General features: G+C 37.2%; 1 protein-coding gene and 1 pseudogene across 1 annotated transcript in view; one reads left to right on the top strand and one right to left on the bottom strand.

The window, feature by feature from the left end:
• Positions 1 to 480: 480 nt before the first annotated feature.
• LOC145676673 (ubiquitin-conjugating enzyme E2 Q2 pseudogene) lies at positions 481 to 2,013 on the top strand (annotated as a pseudogene).
• Positions 2,014 to 9,585: 7,572 nt separating this feature from the next.
• LOC145676674 (lipase 3-like) overlaps positions 9,586 to 15,720 on the bottom strand; it is a gene marked incomplete at its 5' end in the record, with an annotated part of 66,300 nt that continues 60,165 nt past the window's right edge. Inside the window, one exon of the mRNA XM_081747518.1 lies at positions 9,586 to 12,321. Coding sequence (XP_081603644.1) covers positions 12,169 to 12,321 — 153 coding nt within the window. The remainder of the gene's footprint in view (positions 12,322 to 15,720) is intronic.

Genomic DNA, 15,720 nt, shown 5'->3' with positions numbered 1-15,720 from the left:
AAAACTGAGAAACAGCTTTTGCGCCACACGTTATCCTCGCTGCGTGAGAGCTAGTACGCGACTGCTACTTAGTACGTTGCTTAGCTTGGACTCCAACCACAATCCCCCCGGGGAGCGTGCTACTGGCGATGGAGCGCCGTGCGGAGGCCAATCCCATTACTTTCTGAACACAAGCTGTGAAGTGGGAAAAGACAGAAGAAGAAGAATGTATTTATTTACTGTATTTGCATAAAATACATTATTAAGCAGTACTGCCTTTATCTTAATTTTAACAGTGACACATCCTCCTAATTATCCGTACTCGTAACGTGGACTTAATTATATCATAATACAACAGCCACATTTAACACACACACACACACACACACACACACACATATATATATATATATTAAAGATTGTTGTAAGATTTTTGAACAATTCACGACTTCAACAATCCACATTTAAAATGTAACAGTTCTTCTCTTGATCACCATGGGGATACAGTACGTCAGAATGCAATAATGTTCCGTTTAAATTATTTTGTGTAGATATACATTCAAACAGCAGACATCCATAACGGTGAAACACAGATGGCTTGTCTTCAAATACTTAAACAAGAAATTAAGATTTTGGAGTCAATTTTCCCGAAAAACCATGAACGTTTTCAAATAATGTCTGCAACCGTTGACGAGTTGAACTGTCGATTTATAGGCAAAGATGGAAAGAAGTATGACATTCATGCAAACATCACCGAAACGTATCCTTCAACTCCCCCAATATGGTTTTCGGATTCGGAAGAAACTAGTGTAACGAATGCAGTGCAGATTCTTTGTAATACATCAGGAACGGATAATCATGTAATAAACCAAGTGGTAATCTTGTTACGGGAATTGTGTCGACTACACTCAGTGTCAGAGCCTCCCGAGATTGATCAACTGACCCTGTCAGTGCCTTCTCTAGGAATGTCTAATCTAGATTCTGGATTCCATCACAGCGTAGTAGGTCCTCCTCGCGGAGGAAAAGTCGTGGAAGATTGCGGAGCGTTTGATGAGGACGATGATGAAGATTATTCCGAAATGGATGAAAGTGAAAATGAAACTGGAAACGAAGGTTTGGATCACGAACATCTGATAATGCTGGAACGCTTACGACAAAACCAAAGAGAGAATCATATTAATGGAGTGGTATCGGGATCTGTTCAGGCAACAGACAGGCTTATGTCAGAACTAAAGGATGTGTACAAATCTGATAGCTTCAAGAAAGGTGTGTACACCATTGAGCTTGTGAACGATAGCATTTATGAATGGAATGTTCGACTTCTGATGGTAGATCCGGATTCACCGCTGCACAATGATCTTAAATTACTCAAGGAGAAGGAAAAAGAAGGAAATGACGGTATCCTTTTAAATATACGATTTAAGGAATCATATCCATTTGAGCCACCATTCGTTCGTGTTGTCTATCCAGTGCTATCTGGTGGTTATGTACTCTCGGGAGGTGCAATATGCATGGAACTTTTAACAAAGCAGGGATGGAGTTCAGCATACTCAATTGAAGCTGTTATTATGCAGATCGCAGCGACTTTAGTAAAAGGAAAGGCTCGGATTGTATTTGGAGGCGCCAAGGGACAGTACACCTTACAACGAGCCGTACAGTCTTACAAATTTTTAGTTAACTTACATGAGAAGAATGGATGGGCTACGCCACCAAAAGAAGAAGGCTAGTGTATGGGCATTCTTCCAAAAGGTCGCTTGAGTTTGGATTTGGACTTCGTTGAAGTTTTTTAAAATTGCCAACAGAGAAGATCAAACTTAAACTTATATCTGTAGTATAAAGTTAAAGAGTACTACATCAATGCTGTTTTAAATATAAAAAAATCTATCGTCGTCCTGTTAAAATCCAGTCGCTTATTTCTTTCTTTGTTACAAAAAGTAAATACTCATCAATGCAATGTATCTTAGGCTCTTCTGACATAGTTAATCCTGTTCTTCAGAGAAAAGAAATAAACTTGTTAACTTATCAGTGACTGAATATTTGATATAGTTCTTAAACAACGTATGAAATACAGGGTGTCCCACTCGTAAGAGCCCCCGGGAAAAGTGTTATAAAGATCTTAATAAAAGAGGATATGTAACCAATATTGTACAGCGGGGGACACTTCTAAATGGTACAGCCATATGGAGATTTACGGCTAAGGTGTACCATTTAGAAGTGTCCCCCGCTGTACATGACATACCTTTATGGCTGAGAAATGAAGGTACGTTATAAGAGATGCTGGAAATGACCTCTCCTCCTGTATATACAGTTCAACACGGAGCTGCATGTTAGTGACTATTGGTACCACAGTATGGGCGTAGAATTGTATCCTGAAGAGAGCGCGTGTTTCTTGTGAAACAGAGCGCGTGTTTCTTGTGAAACAGTATTGGAAAAGTTGCTTCTTTAAGACATGTCAGAATACGTGATCTCACAAAACATACGTTTATGGAGTAATGACAACAAGCATGCAGTCGTTGAAGAGCCCATTCATTCAAAGAAGTTGGGCGTGTTCCGTGCATTATCACAGCAGCGCATCATCGGGTCAATGTTTTTGACACTACGGTCACAAGTGAAGTGTATCAGGCATTGTTTCATGAATTTGTGGACCAGTTGCATGACGAGAAATTGACACTTGGCTGGTACCAGCAAGATGAGGTAACATGCCACACATTTAAGGCGGGTATGGCTGCGGTGGAATCATTTTTCCCTAACAGAGTGATTTTCAAAGGATTATGACCCTCAGGTCACCTGACGTAACTCCTGATTTTTTCCTGTGGAGTCATCTTAAAGGTAACATGTACAAGAACAAACCACGCATTATCAACGAGTTAATGAGAGCATTCACCGTGAAATCCAGACAATCACACTTATTGCTCTGGCAGCAACATTCACGAACATGCAATGTCATATTGAACTGTGTATACAGGTGAGAGAGGTCACTTCCAGCATCTCTTCTAATGTACCTTCATTTCTCAACCATAAAGGTCCATGTACAAATAGGTTTCATATCCTCTTTCATTAAAATTTTCATAAACACTTTTCCCGGGGCCTCTTACGAGTGGAACACCCTGTAGTTTTACGTATTGTAATCTGTGTAAACCTGTGACTGTGCGTGTCACGTGCATACCTACTTTGGCCATAAATACTGTTACAAAGGAAGAAGTGGAAACCAGCAATTTGCTGTAAGATAATTTAACATCTATGAAGGATGTGAAGGATACATGGCCTGATAGCTGTTTGCACTCACCATATTTCAAAATTCCCTCCGTTAGGACACACACAGACTCGGAATCTGACGGGCCACTCGTCTGAGCCAGCACACACCATTACCAGAGGAAATATCGTCGCTTCGGCCAGTAAAGAGCGTTTCAAACTATCAAATATGAGGAAAGACGTCTTGCAAATATTATCCTCCGGCACTGGCCTGTTTGTAATACAGGTCATCAAGATGAGGGCTGCTAACGAAACAGTTATCGGTGGATATGTAGTCAGGCACATTGTGTTTCAGCATCTCCTGGGGTGATTTCGTCTTATGATTAGAAGCAGACTCTTGCTGAAAAATCCACTGGGGCGTTTTGAATAGGGTGTTGGTGAAGTTCTTCACTTGTAGGGTCCAGAACAGTATCTTGGCACCACTGAGTAGCAATTTTTAAGCTTTTCTTACAAAAATGAAATGTGGTGCCAGCATAGCTCACTCCCTATTAGAACATGACTGACGGGGGATGATGAACTCTGGGTTTTCGAAACCATGCCCCTGACCTCCAGTGATAATGAGGTAAAACCTGATCAGTTTTAGCGATAAAAATTTTCTTTGATAGCTAACATTGTTTGCTTATCACTGAGGCACAACTACGTTTCCTTTGTGGCTTGAGATGCGATGTCAGAAAGCGTACCGTTGAATCTATCGGTAAGCTCGAAGACCAAGACCAAGGCCTGAGTAGCCTGAACATTTTCATCTCCGGACCATTACGCTTGTTTCCTTATGGGATTTCTCACAAGCGCCTCCAATGTTATAAGAGCTTCTGGAGTCATTGCACGTCATCGAAGAGCTTTCTTTTGGACGATACTAAACGGACCCAGTATCAAGGAAACGCTGCATTGTGCGCTTCACAAACATGAGACTGATTTTTAGTTCTCTAAGCGTGTTGACATTTTCGTTCAGTGTTTTTCCAAATCTGTGTAGCGCTATTATTGCTAACCAGCTTCTGTAATCACTCCGTTGCATTTTACCTGTACGGGCTGCGTATCCTTCTTTCTATAGTAAGCCTCACAATGAGTCATTCCACCATCAGATTCCTCTATTCTTCTCATAACGAATAATGTTGCAGCCTCTGGAACTTTGTAACAGTACTAATGTTCATACTAGGTAGAAGTTGTTTCTGGAGTCATGAAGCAAAATAAGCAATGGTAAGTTTCTTTCAAGAAGCATATTTCAAATATGACAAATGAAATTGTGTAAAAAAAGTGAGTAGTTACTTAGAAATCTTTTGCGACTGAAGACATTTCATCTGCAAATTGGAATTCTAAAAACGAAACCTTAAAAGATAATTTTTTGGTGACTTTACGATGATGAATGACTAAAGCAGCTCAGATTGCTGATGTATTTAAAAGTTTTGGATGCCTACCTACATTTTAAGCTTTACTCTAACAAGAGAAGATCATGAACTGGCTGCGCTGAGATCCGAAAGAGACAATTGTGTTTACATTTGATATTTATAACTTGACGAATCCCAAAGTTATGCGTGCCACCGATCGGGATATCGTGAGTTACAACATATTTTGTAATGTAGAGGCTATTAGCTGGCAGAATAGTTTGAACCGGGTAATTTGTTCGGAAACAGTTGGGTATATCGAAAACTCGGCCAACACGTATCCCATCATTTTCAAGGGCACATTTTTGTTGTAAAAAAAAGTTTGCCCCAGGGTCCCCAGCAGGATACTAGACGGGGTCCAACTCAAAAGTTTCAAATATCAAAGGGTCGTTTGAAAGTTGTTGTGAAATGAAAGAAGATGAAGCGAGTCTCGACTCTCTACGACAACCCTATGCAAAATGGTGGTGAGTCAAAATTTAAACAAAAACTTAATTGAAAAGTCCATGGCCACTCCCATAAATCGGAAATGATGAGACAAATTTGAAAATAGGAAAACACGTGTGGTATTATTTTCAAAGTATAACAATTTAAGGTAAAAGCGTCTTGTCCCAGGGCCACCGCAGGGTCCCAGGTGGGGCCCAACTCAAAGTTTTAAAATAGCAATTGGGGTTAAGTAGCGCATCTTTGAAAGCTGTTGTTAAATGAAAGAAGATGGAACAAGTCTCAACTCTCTACGGTAACTGTGTGCAAAATGACTGAGAGTCAAAATATAAACATAAACTTGAAAACTCTATGGCCTACATTGAAACCAAGATGGCCGCTTAAAACCTAAGTCAAAAGAATATACACTCCAAGCTGCTGAAGCTAGGAAAACGAAATATGGCATGAATATTGATCACTAGGTGCTGGTGACGAAAAGATACGAAATGTTCAAAAACGCGACATCTTGAGTTCAAAATGCCGCACGCAAACTACTGGAGCTAGAGAATCGAAATGTGCTAGTTACGTTTATTTGTCAATAGTAGATATTTACAAAATATCAAAGACTTATCATCTGTAATCCAATATGGGTGCCATCGTGAAAATTGAGTTTGTATATAAATGCTGACAATTATGTTGTATCTCACAATCACAGCTGACAATTATGTAGTATCTTCATTCATGCGATTCGTTGAAATGAACAGATCTACGAGTGACTCGACCGAGGTACAGAGGTTGTTGCCACCAGGTGGCAGCTCTAACCGCTTCCAGCAGACGATTGGAAGCATCATAGAACGGAGACTATTCTTTTTCTTACTTGTTTACAATTTCGTTCATTTCTTATTTTTTGTTATTCTTTCTTTTTCTATCCTGTTTGTATCATACATAAATTAGTTCGTCATTATGAACTCATCTTTCATTTCACAATAGCTTTCAAACGATACGCTACTTAACCCCCTTTGCCTTCGAAACTTTTGAGTTGGACGCCACCTGGGACCCTGCGGTGGCCCTGGGACGTTTCCACTTTAAATTGTTGTATATTGAAAATAATGCCACACGTGTTTTCCTGTTTTCACGTTTGTCTTACTATATCCGATTTTTAGGGGTGGCCATTTACTTTTCAATTAAGTTTTTGTTTACATTTTGACCCACCGTCATTTTGCATAGGGTTGTCGTAGACAGTCGAGACTCGCTCCATCTTTTTTCATTTCACAACAACTTTCAAACGATGTGCTACTCAATCCCCTTTGATATTTGAAACTTTTGAGTTGGACCCCATCTAGTATCCTGCTGGGGACCCTGGGGCAAACTTTTTACCCCAAAAATGTGCCCTTGAAAATGATGAGATACATCTTCGCCGAGTTTTCCATATACCCAACCGCTTCCGAACAAATTACCCGGTTCAAACTATTCTGCCGGCTAATAGATTTACATTACAAAATATGTTGTAACTCACGATATCCCGATGGGTGGCACGTATATCTTTAGGATTCGTCTAGTTATAACATATCAAATGCAAACAGAATTGTCTCGTTCGGATCTCAGCGGAGCCAGTTCATGACCTTCCCTTGTAAGACAGAAGAACTGATAGTTAAAATAAAAAAAAAGACCTTCATACTCAAAATCTAGATGCAGAAAATTTCAGTGACGAAATTTGGCATTTGTGTTGTACAGTCAGCGACAAAAGTTCTTTTCGTGTGATAAAATTATTTTCGTAAGTAACTTCAGAATGGAAGGACAATTTGAGTACAGTTTCTAGTAAATTAAAAATAATGTAATTTTCTTTACGTTCCATTCATACCATCATTATTCCCAAAATAAATTTTATGAATCGGAAATAGCTCTAGTCGCCTACTGTACATTTGTTCGTCGTGATAGGGGAGAGGAAGGGAATGGCGATCATCCCACTTTGTCCTCTTGCGTGACCCAAGGAGAAGTCAAACTAGTGCTGCCATCTGCCTCTTGTAGCAAGGTTTCTTGTGTATTGTCGAGGAAGTTGTCAGAGAAGACTGAAGTCTACAGCGTGCTAAAACTTGTTTTTGTTGTTTTTCTTATAAGAGTCTGCATATTTCAACTCATCATACGTACAATTTTAAGTTGTAAGATCTTGAAATTACCAAGATTCATAAAAAGTTATACTTACGTCTAATGCACGACACATAGTTATATTTCAAATAAACTACGTTTTACAGTATAACCAGCTCAATTTTCAAAATGGCGCAATGTTGGAAATGCCGATCAACGTGATCGGTTTACCATGATGGTGATCGCCATTCCTAACAAACATTTGGAATACTTCTCCAGCCAAAAATTATAAAAGAGACTAGACGTAAGATAGGTAATACGCCTACTTGAGTCAAACACTGAAATTTTGGTACCGGTGCAACCTTTGTGGAACGTGGGTGCATGCTGACTGTACTGTTGTGGACTCACCACGTGGATATATCTGTGACGTGTCTTTGAAAAAACGTCTTCAGTCTTTCGAAGGCGCAGTTAAAAAAAAAAAAAAACACGAACTGCCTATGAAACTATGTGTGTTTATTAAGCTTGTACTGAGATCGCCATTACCACCATGTGATGGGAAGGGCGACCAAAGTAGCAATTTGAGTTTTTTCCATCGTGTTCCCAAACTGAAAGAATGATCCTCTTTTTATTTTACACACTTATTGTAGAAGGATTGAAGTATATATTTATAAATTTGTTTCAATATATTTTGCAAATGAAACTGCGTAATAACCCATTTTTCTTAGATGATCGCCATTGCCCACCTCTCCCCTATTATCTGTATGTGAAAAAAAAAACACACACACACAATAAATTTGTACGAAAATAAATTTGACAGAACGTAGCTCATTTAAGACATTTTCATTACGTTTCGTATCTGTAAACTTCGTGTGGCTAAATCTATTGAAAGTACTGTACACAAGTTGAAGTAGGTCAAAATTTACCTGATGACGATAACTTTTACCTCTGCCTATAAACTTTATTAACCTTAAAAACTATTATGTATTACACACCAACTGAAAAGAAAACGTGATTGGTGTTTCATGTAAAGGCTTCATACATATTTTTACTTATACGATAGAATCTGGCAAAAATACCTTTCGTTTTTGAAGAGAGCGATGTGTGAGTTGTTGGGGGATACTGCAGCAGAGGGAGTATCAATCGATAGTGATATACGTGCCATTTCAGTGGTCATAATGGCATGGCGCGGTGATCATCGTGCGTTTGTTGGAGAGGAATCTATTCGTAATGGTGGTTCTTGTCGACCTGTTTAAGTGCTGGATACTGTGGAGATTGCTGGATGGACGCTTTCATACGCTCCACATTTTCCGGCGTTATTACGTGATTCGAGGTCGACCAGGCGAGTTTTACTCTGAGTGCACAGTCTGTTGCTCTAAGGTTTGATTTCTCAACTTGAATAGTTTTTCTATCTGGAACAAAATCGTGCCGGCCAAGTCCGAACCGAACGCGAAATGCACGCTGAGCAGTAATCTCGGAACAGAACCACTATTACTAATATACTCCTCTACAACAAACTCGCGATGATCACCGCGCCAAGCCATTGCGAAAGTGGCACATTGTACTAAATGACGTGACAAACATCTTGGCATTTGAAGGCGGCGCTCCAAGTTCCCTTTAAATGCTGTTAGCAAATGAGAGGCCAGAGGTATTGCCACGTTTATTTTGTACACACCCACGTCTATCCCTTGCCACCTGATCGCGCTGTAGTTTATCTGCTTAGCCATTGCTACACCCCTTTACCACTTGGCAACGTCGCGCCAGAGCTTGCGTTTTATTCGTTTAGCTAAAATACCAAGATGTTTGTCACAGGCTTTAGTGATACCAAGTTATTATTATGAACTTCTTATGACATGTGAGATATTTTATAACACGATGTTGCCTTATAGAGTGCCTATACGTTTAATTAAATCATTGAGTTCGAAAACCGGTCATCTCCATCGAAGCTACTTTTAGAGGAGTGACAAGCAAAACTAAATTAGTCAATATGCGTCTGACATATAGGGCTGTGGCTAAGCTGTTAGCGTACGCGCCTTTGGCGAGGGAGACCCGGGTTCGGTTCCCGGCGGGAGCTCAAGTGGTTCGGACTCCACGTTAATCAGCAGGTCCACGTCTCATATAGCCTCGCTGCTGAACGGGACGTTAAAACTCAAAATCAACTTAAATCATTTTTAGACCGTAGAACTACCATTTTTCTACGATCCAAAAATGAAAACAGCCCTACATGTCAGATGCATATTGACTAATTTAGTTTTGTTTGTTACTCCTCTCAAATTAGCTTCAATTGAGACGACTGGTTTTCGAGCTCAGCGATTGAATTACTTTCCATACGAAACCACACTTTTCCCTAACTTTAAATTAGGGATTAGGATTTATATTAGAAAACACTATCTAATTTCTAATCAATTTGTATAAAAACACAAAAATGAATTTTATAGTAGTTTATTCGTTAATTTCTCATAGAATAGTGTAAACAAATTGAATAATGTAAACATAACAGATATAATTTACTTTTATTTTTAACTCAGATAATTTAATAATAATATTGAAGACTTTAACGTGCTGAAATAATTACATTAATTACATAGTGATAATAATGATAGATAAATTTTGCATTTAAAATTTCGATGAATAAAATTACTATTTCAATTACGTATTTTCAAAACCTCTTTTGCTTGAAAAAAAAATCTGATTTTTTTCCTGGGTGAACGAATTTTGAAATATTATTGCGCTAGAGAACATTTTGAATGTAATCATTACTGAGGTTTCAATTACTAGAATAATATTCCTATAAATGTCGTTATCATAATTTCCAATGCTCGCTGCTGTTACTATCAAAATTCTCGTGACGAGTTTTGTTGTTATCAATATTTCTCATTGTAATTGTAATTAATTAACTTAATTTCCAACAAGGGCTATTTTTGTTATAATAATATTCCCGTGATGATTGTTATAATCAAAATTCCAGATGATCATTGTTGCTATTATAAAAATTTACCAATAGCAGATGCTGTTGTCTTAATTTCCAACTATAATTGTGCTTTATTATCGGATATTCGTGGTTATTGTTATTGATTATAAATATTTCCTATGGCAGATATTATTATCTTAATTTCCAGCAGGATTCCCCCACGATGGTTAGCTATTATTTTCACAACAGTTGTTATTTAAATTTTTCTATGGAGGCCGCGGTGGCTCAGTGGTAGAGCGCCTCAGATGCATGGAGCCCTTAGTTTAATCTTAGCTCGCGTCAAGTGAACTTTGTGGTGAGCAAACACCGTGTGTGATGGTTTTCTCCGGGTTCTCCCATTTCCTCCCACTTTCTTCATTCTATCATTTCATTCACTTCTCATCATCACTGTCTCCTTTAACCTAGCCAGCATAATCGTGGGACGTAAAACTTAAAAATTTAAACCTCTTTTGCTTTAAAAAATTTGATTTTTTCTTGGTGAACAAATTTGGAAATACAGTGAAACCTCTACTAACGGACACCTCTATAAAGGGGACACCTCCCTTAACGGACATATTTTGTATTCCCCAAACACTGGAATAGGAAAAAGCATATTGACAAACCTTTCTAAAGCGGATACTCTCTAGTACGGACACGGACAGTCTTTTCTGTCTTTTATAGGTATTATTTACTTCCGTATTACGGACACTTTCTCTAGAAATAAGTTGAAAAATGTAGTAAAAATACATTTTTAGTAACTCATACATGTATCACCAAGGAAGCATTGTGACAACATTTTGCCCCCTCAACTGTCTGCTCAGCAACCCAGACGAATCGTCTCTGTTTAACAACACTCTGTCCTTTGCTTGCATCCCACTCCCACCCAAGCTGTTTTAGGCACAAAAGTGATTAACAGTTGCCCGCCGTTAGGGATGACACATTATGCTACTGTCCCATTGGAGTCTCTAACCAACCAGAAGACAACTTTAGTACTTTTTGCCCTCAGGTATGTATATTGTCTCAAAAAGAACACTTCAGGACTCCAATTACCCCACAAATTAAAGCGCCATACTGAAAACGAAGGAAGTACTGATAAGTGTAAAGTGCAGAGAACTATAATATGTTATTTCCATGTTGTGCCTCGAACATAGAGTATTGGATGACAGAGAATAATGCATGTAATATTCGTAAATACGTGATTCATGCAAAATATTTTTCTAATTGTATATATTCTTGCTTACTAATTTACATAAAAATACTGAAACCTCTTGAAGGCGGACACCTCTCTATAGCGGACAATTTTTGATTCCCCGCGGCTGTCCGCTTTAGAGAGGTTTCACTGTATTATTACGCTACAGAACATTTTAAATGTTGTCATTACTGAGGTTTGAATCACTACAATATTATAAATGTTATTATCACAATTGCCAATGCTTGCTGCTGCTATTATCAAAATTCTCATGACAATTTTTTGTTGTTATCAGTATTTATCATGGTAGTTGTAATTAATTAACTTAATTTCCAGCAATACCTATCTTTGTTATAATATTTTCGTGATGATTGTTATTATCAAAACTCCAGATAATCACTCTTACTACGCATTATCAAAATTTACACATAACAGACGCTGTTGTCTTAATTTCCAACTGTGGTTGCTTTTTTGTTGGATCAAGAGATCCAATATATTTTATTCAAAAGTTATCTTGTAGTCTTTATATCTGGAGAACTACATATAGTGTAGCCAAACCCAAGATATCACTTAACTCAATAGGATTGCTTATTCCGTAAAAAAAATACGAAAACTCGATTTAGAGGTCATTCAAAAATTTTATGACCCCTGATCCAAAAACTAATTATTGGGTAAGATCGCAATCTTTTGATCTATTTTTGATCATTCCTAGAATTTTTTTTATGGAATATCTCATCAATATTTGCGATGATAGATGTTATTATCTTAATTTCCACCACGCTTCCCCATGATGGTCATTATTTTCATCAATACTTCTTATGACAACTGTTATGCACATTTTTCTGCTGTTGTCATAAAAATCTCGGATTATGGCTCTTCATATTATCAAAATAGAAATTTTCCCCACAATTTCCACTTCAACTGTATCTTTTGATTGTATTTAAAATTTTATCATAAACTATTACATTTGCTTCTTTGGCGTATAGAAAGTCCATGTGGTCAAAATTTCTTGTAGAAACACGAAATGTTGCTATTACATTAGGTAGCTGTTCAGATAACCAAAGAACATCCTGAAAAAAAAAGTACAGAGCTGTATTAATATTCATAATAATTCAAATGCATAAATACTGTACTTACTGATTAAGAAAGACATTTATTTAATTATCATATTTTTGTTTTACGTATATCCTAATTGGTCGTAGATATACAGGGGTATTTAAAACTACATAAACTGACTGACATAAAATAAAGGGAAACTTCCAGTTGACGTGGAAAGTTGAAATTTCGCATGATTGAAGCTTTTCGAGATTAACCTACAAGAAAATTACCAAAAGTGAATATTTTTAATTTTTAGGGGTTCTAAAGGGGAGGTCAAAAAATTCCTCATGTTATTTAAATGGGCCTTTTTTTGACCCTTAATATCATGTTTTAGGTACTTGGAATTGGAATAAAAACTTGAAATTCGGTACATTTTCATTAGCGTTACCTAAGTAAATTACAAAAGTTAATTTCCAACTTTAGTTTGGTTTTATAGGTGATTGAAAAATCTTCCCCATCTTATTTATATGGCACACATTCTACATCCCAAAATTATTGGGCGCTTTCTGTACAGATAAAATGATTAAATTTGACATGATTGTAGCTTTTTGGGACTAATCGACAGAAAAATTACCAAACGTGAATATTTTTGTTTTTAATGAGTTTAATGGGAAGACGAAAAAATTCGCATGTTATTTAAATGGGAGTTATTTTAACCTATAATCTCATGTTTTAGGTACTTAGAATTGGAATAAACATTTGAAATTCGGTATGTATGTTTCCTATAGGATTATTTAACAAACTGACCAAAAATAAAAATTTCCAACTTTAGAGTGTTTTTATGGAGAACTGAGAAATATTTCCCATGTTATTTAAATGGGACATGTTCTACTCCCCAAAATATTTAGGTACTTTGGTAAGATTGATACATATGAGATGCGAGAAAGTAGTCCGAACAAACGTGGGGACCTGGGGGCCAAGGCCCCAGCTAGCCAAAGGTTAGTCCCTATATATAAAAGAAAAAAAATGACTGACTGATCAGTGCTTAATTGAAACTACTAAAGCAAGAAACTTGAAATTTGCACAATAAGTTTTGTGATGTACGGTACCAGTAAAGAAGGATTTTTGGAGATTGGATGTAAAAGTGTGTGAAATGGAGGCTTACAATTATAATATTAAGATGCTTATTGTAATAAGGTGTCCAGAACTCGGAATATCTTGAAGTTAGGGATATGAAATTTGGTATTTTACTTCGTCTGCATGTTGTGGCAGTATCCGTTTTTAAATTAAAATATCATGTATAATAATTTTATTTTATCGATCAATGTTTATTTATTTTGCGAATATCGCGTTTTTATAAAATAATGAGGTGAAGGTAAATAACAGTCAAGAGTTGAGATTAATGCAAGCTGTGGAAAAGTTATTATTTAACGGTCAGCAAAATTATGTAAATAAAATGTTCTATTGAGAGTCTGCGAATGCAGGAAGACAATGCATGTAATGCGTCAATTCCTACATAGACTAAATTCTGTAAATTATGAAAAGAAATTGTAAGCTTTTGTGAACATTTCACACATTCACGGATATGAGGAAATTGCTTAGAATCGGGAAATCGGAGTGTGTCGAGAGTTGCAGTTTTTGAGTCTTGACACAAGAAAAGAATTTGTTTTCCAAGTGAAAGGAGGTCACACGTGCCGACCAGCAGACGACAGGAGAGAATTCTAGAAGGACCTAGTGGAACAAAACCGAGAGACGGGAGGTCTTCAGGATGATCAGTGGAAGAGAGTCGGATAGATCAGTCAAAGTGATCAGTTAGAGCGACAAGGAGAGCGAGACAGTCAACGGACAGTCAACCGACAGTCAACCTAGTATTCGATCGTGTGAGACCACTTTAAGTAATTTGAATGGAAACTTCAGGTTATTGAGAAGTTCTAATATTCTATCTAAGGAGATCGTCGATTCGTCTATAGCATTTGGGAGTAAGCCAGACTCAATGCTTATCAACAACACCCGTCCGTAAGAAGTGTCAACTTGGCGATACTGGGTACAACACCGAGGTCATCAGCGAGCGTCAACTGGAAGAGATAAGGTATGTGTTTCTCCTATTCAGGGCTCAAATGCTCAATGCTCGATAGGCGATACTCGACTGGCAAATTTTCCGAATATCCGTAATCATATCACAACACTTACATTCATTACCTTTTATCAAAGAGAAATACAACTGTTATTTAATAATTGAAGTCAATGTTTTATTACCAGAATTCAATCCCCGATTGGTATGAGTCGAATTAGTAAACCTCTCGCATATGTATGTGAGAACGTGCCCACTCATTCTAGATGGTGAGTGGAAGGCGCTCAGTATCACTCAATTAGCATCCCCAAATTAGGCACAGAGTGTACTGGGTTGTCATGGTGGCGATTGTTGGTTTTGGTAATAATCCATTTAGTAGCGATCTCAGTGAATATAGAATTAATTAAGTCCCTCCCAACCTACCCTTTTTCTTGGTGAAGAATGATATATTTACGTTATATTAGTGAATATTAAACCCACCCTTCCCACCCTGTCTACGATGAAGTGTAATATTATGAACATCTCAAGTATTTTATCAAATTAGCAATATTGGTTTAGTTATAATGTGTTAGTTATAAGTATGATTTTATGAAACGTGATTATAATTTTAAGCGATAAGAAGAAATTCCAACCCACCCATCCTAGCGATTTATTTTAGATGCTCGAAATATAAGTATTATATGAATAATAAGAATTGAAGTGATTAATAATTAAATGAGTGACGATACAATTCGTACTAGAGCAGAAAGAGCTGGAAGAGGGGTACAAGTCGGAAGTTTATTCAATATTGCTACATCAAGTAGGAAAAATCAAGTTAAAGTTACAGAGCAAGAAAGTGTTGAACCTAGTTTAAAATTAGGTCCTGTAGAAAATTTTCCGTCAAGTCCTGTAGCGAAGTCGTATTCAGAAGATTTTGAGTCTATCTTTCCGTTCGAAAGTAGCGTTATAAATAATAAACAGTCTAGTAGTTCGCAAGAAAACAAGATGACGACCAGTGTAATGTTTTATTCGGACGTTAATAAACTCCCGAAATTTGATTTAAAAATCGATAATGACATTGTAGGATTTTTCGATGAGTTTGACGACGCGTGTCAAATGGCAGGCGTAAGCGAAGATAAAAGAAAGGAACTTTTGCCAAGCGTATTTAAAGGAAATGGCAATGGATCAAGGTATTTTTGAAAAGACGAAATACCAGTGACATAGGTTATAAGGAGTTACAAAAGAATATTATAGATGAATTTACAAGAACTAATGTTACTTTAGACATAGAAGAAAGGATAAGGGAGAGGTTACATCTCGAGGATGAACCTATCATAAATTATATCTATGATATGTTGGTGCTATGTGAAAGGTTAGATTC

This window comes from Thermobia domestica, unplaced genomic scaffold (genome assembly GCF_964235325.1).
Source record: "Thermobia domestica unplaced genomic scaffold, izTheDome1.hap1.1 HAP1_SCAFFOLD_285, whole genome shotgun sequence".
Lineage (NCBI taxonomy): Eukaryota > Metazoa > Arthropoda > Insecta > Zygentoma > Lepismatidae > Thermobia > Thermobia domestica.
This window is presented reverse-complemented; position numbering and strand designations above follow the sequence as displayed.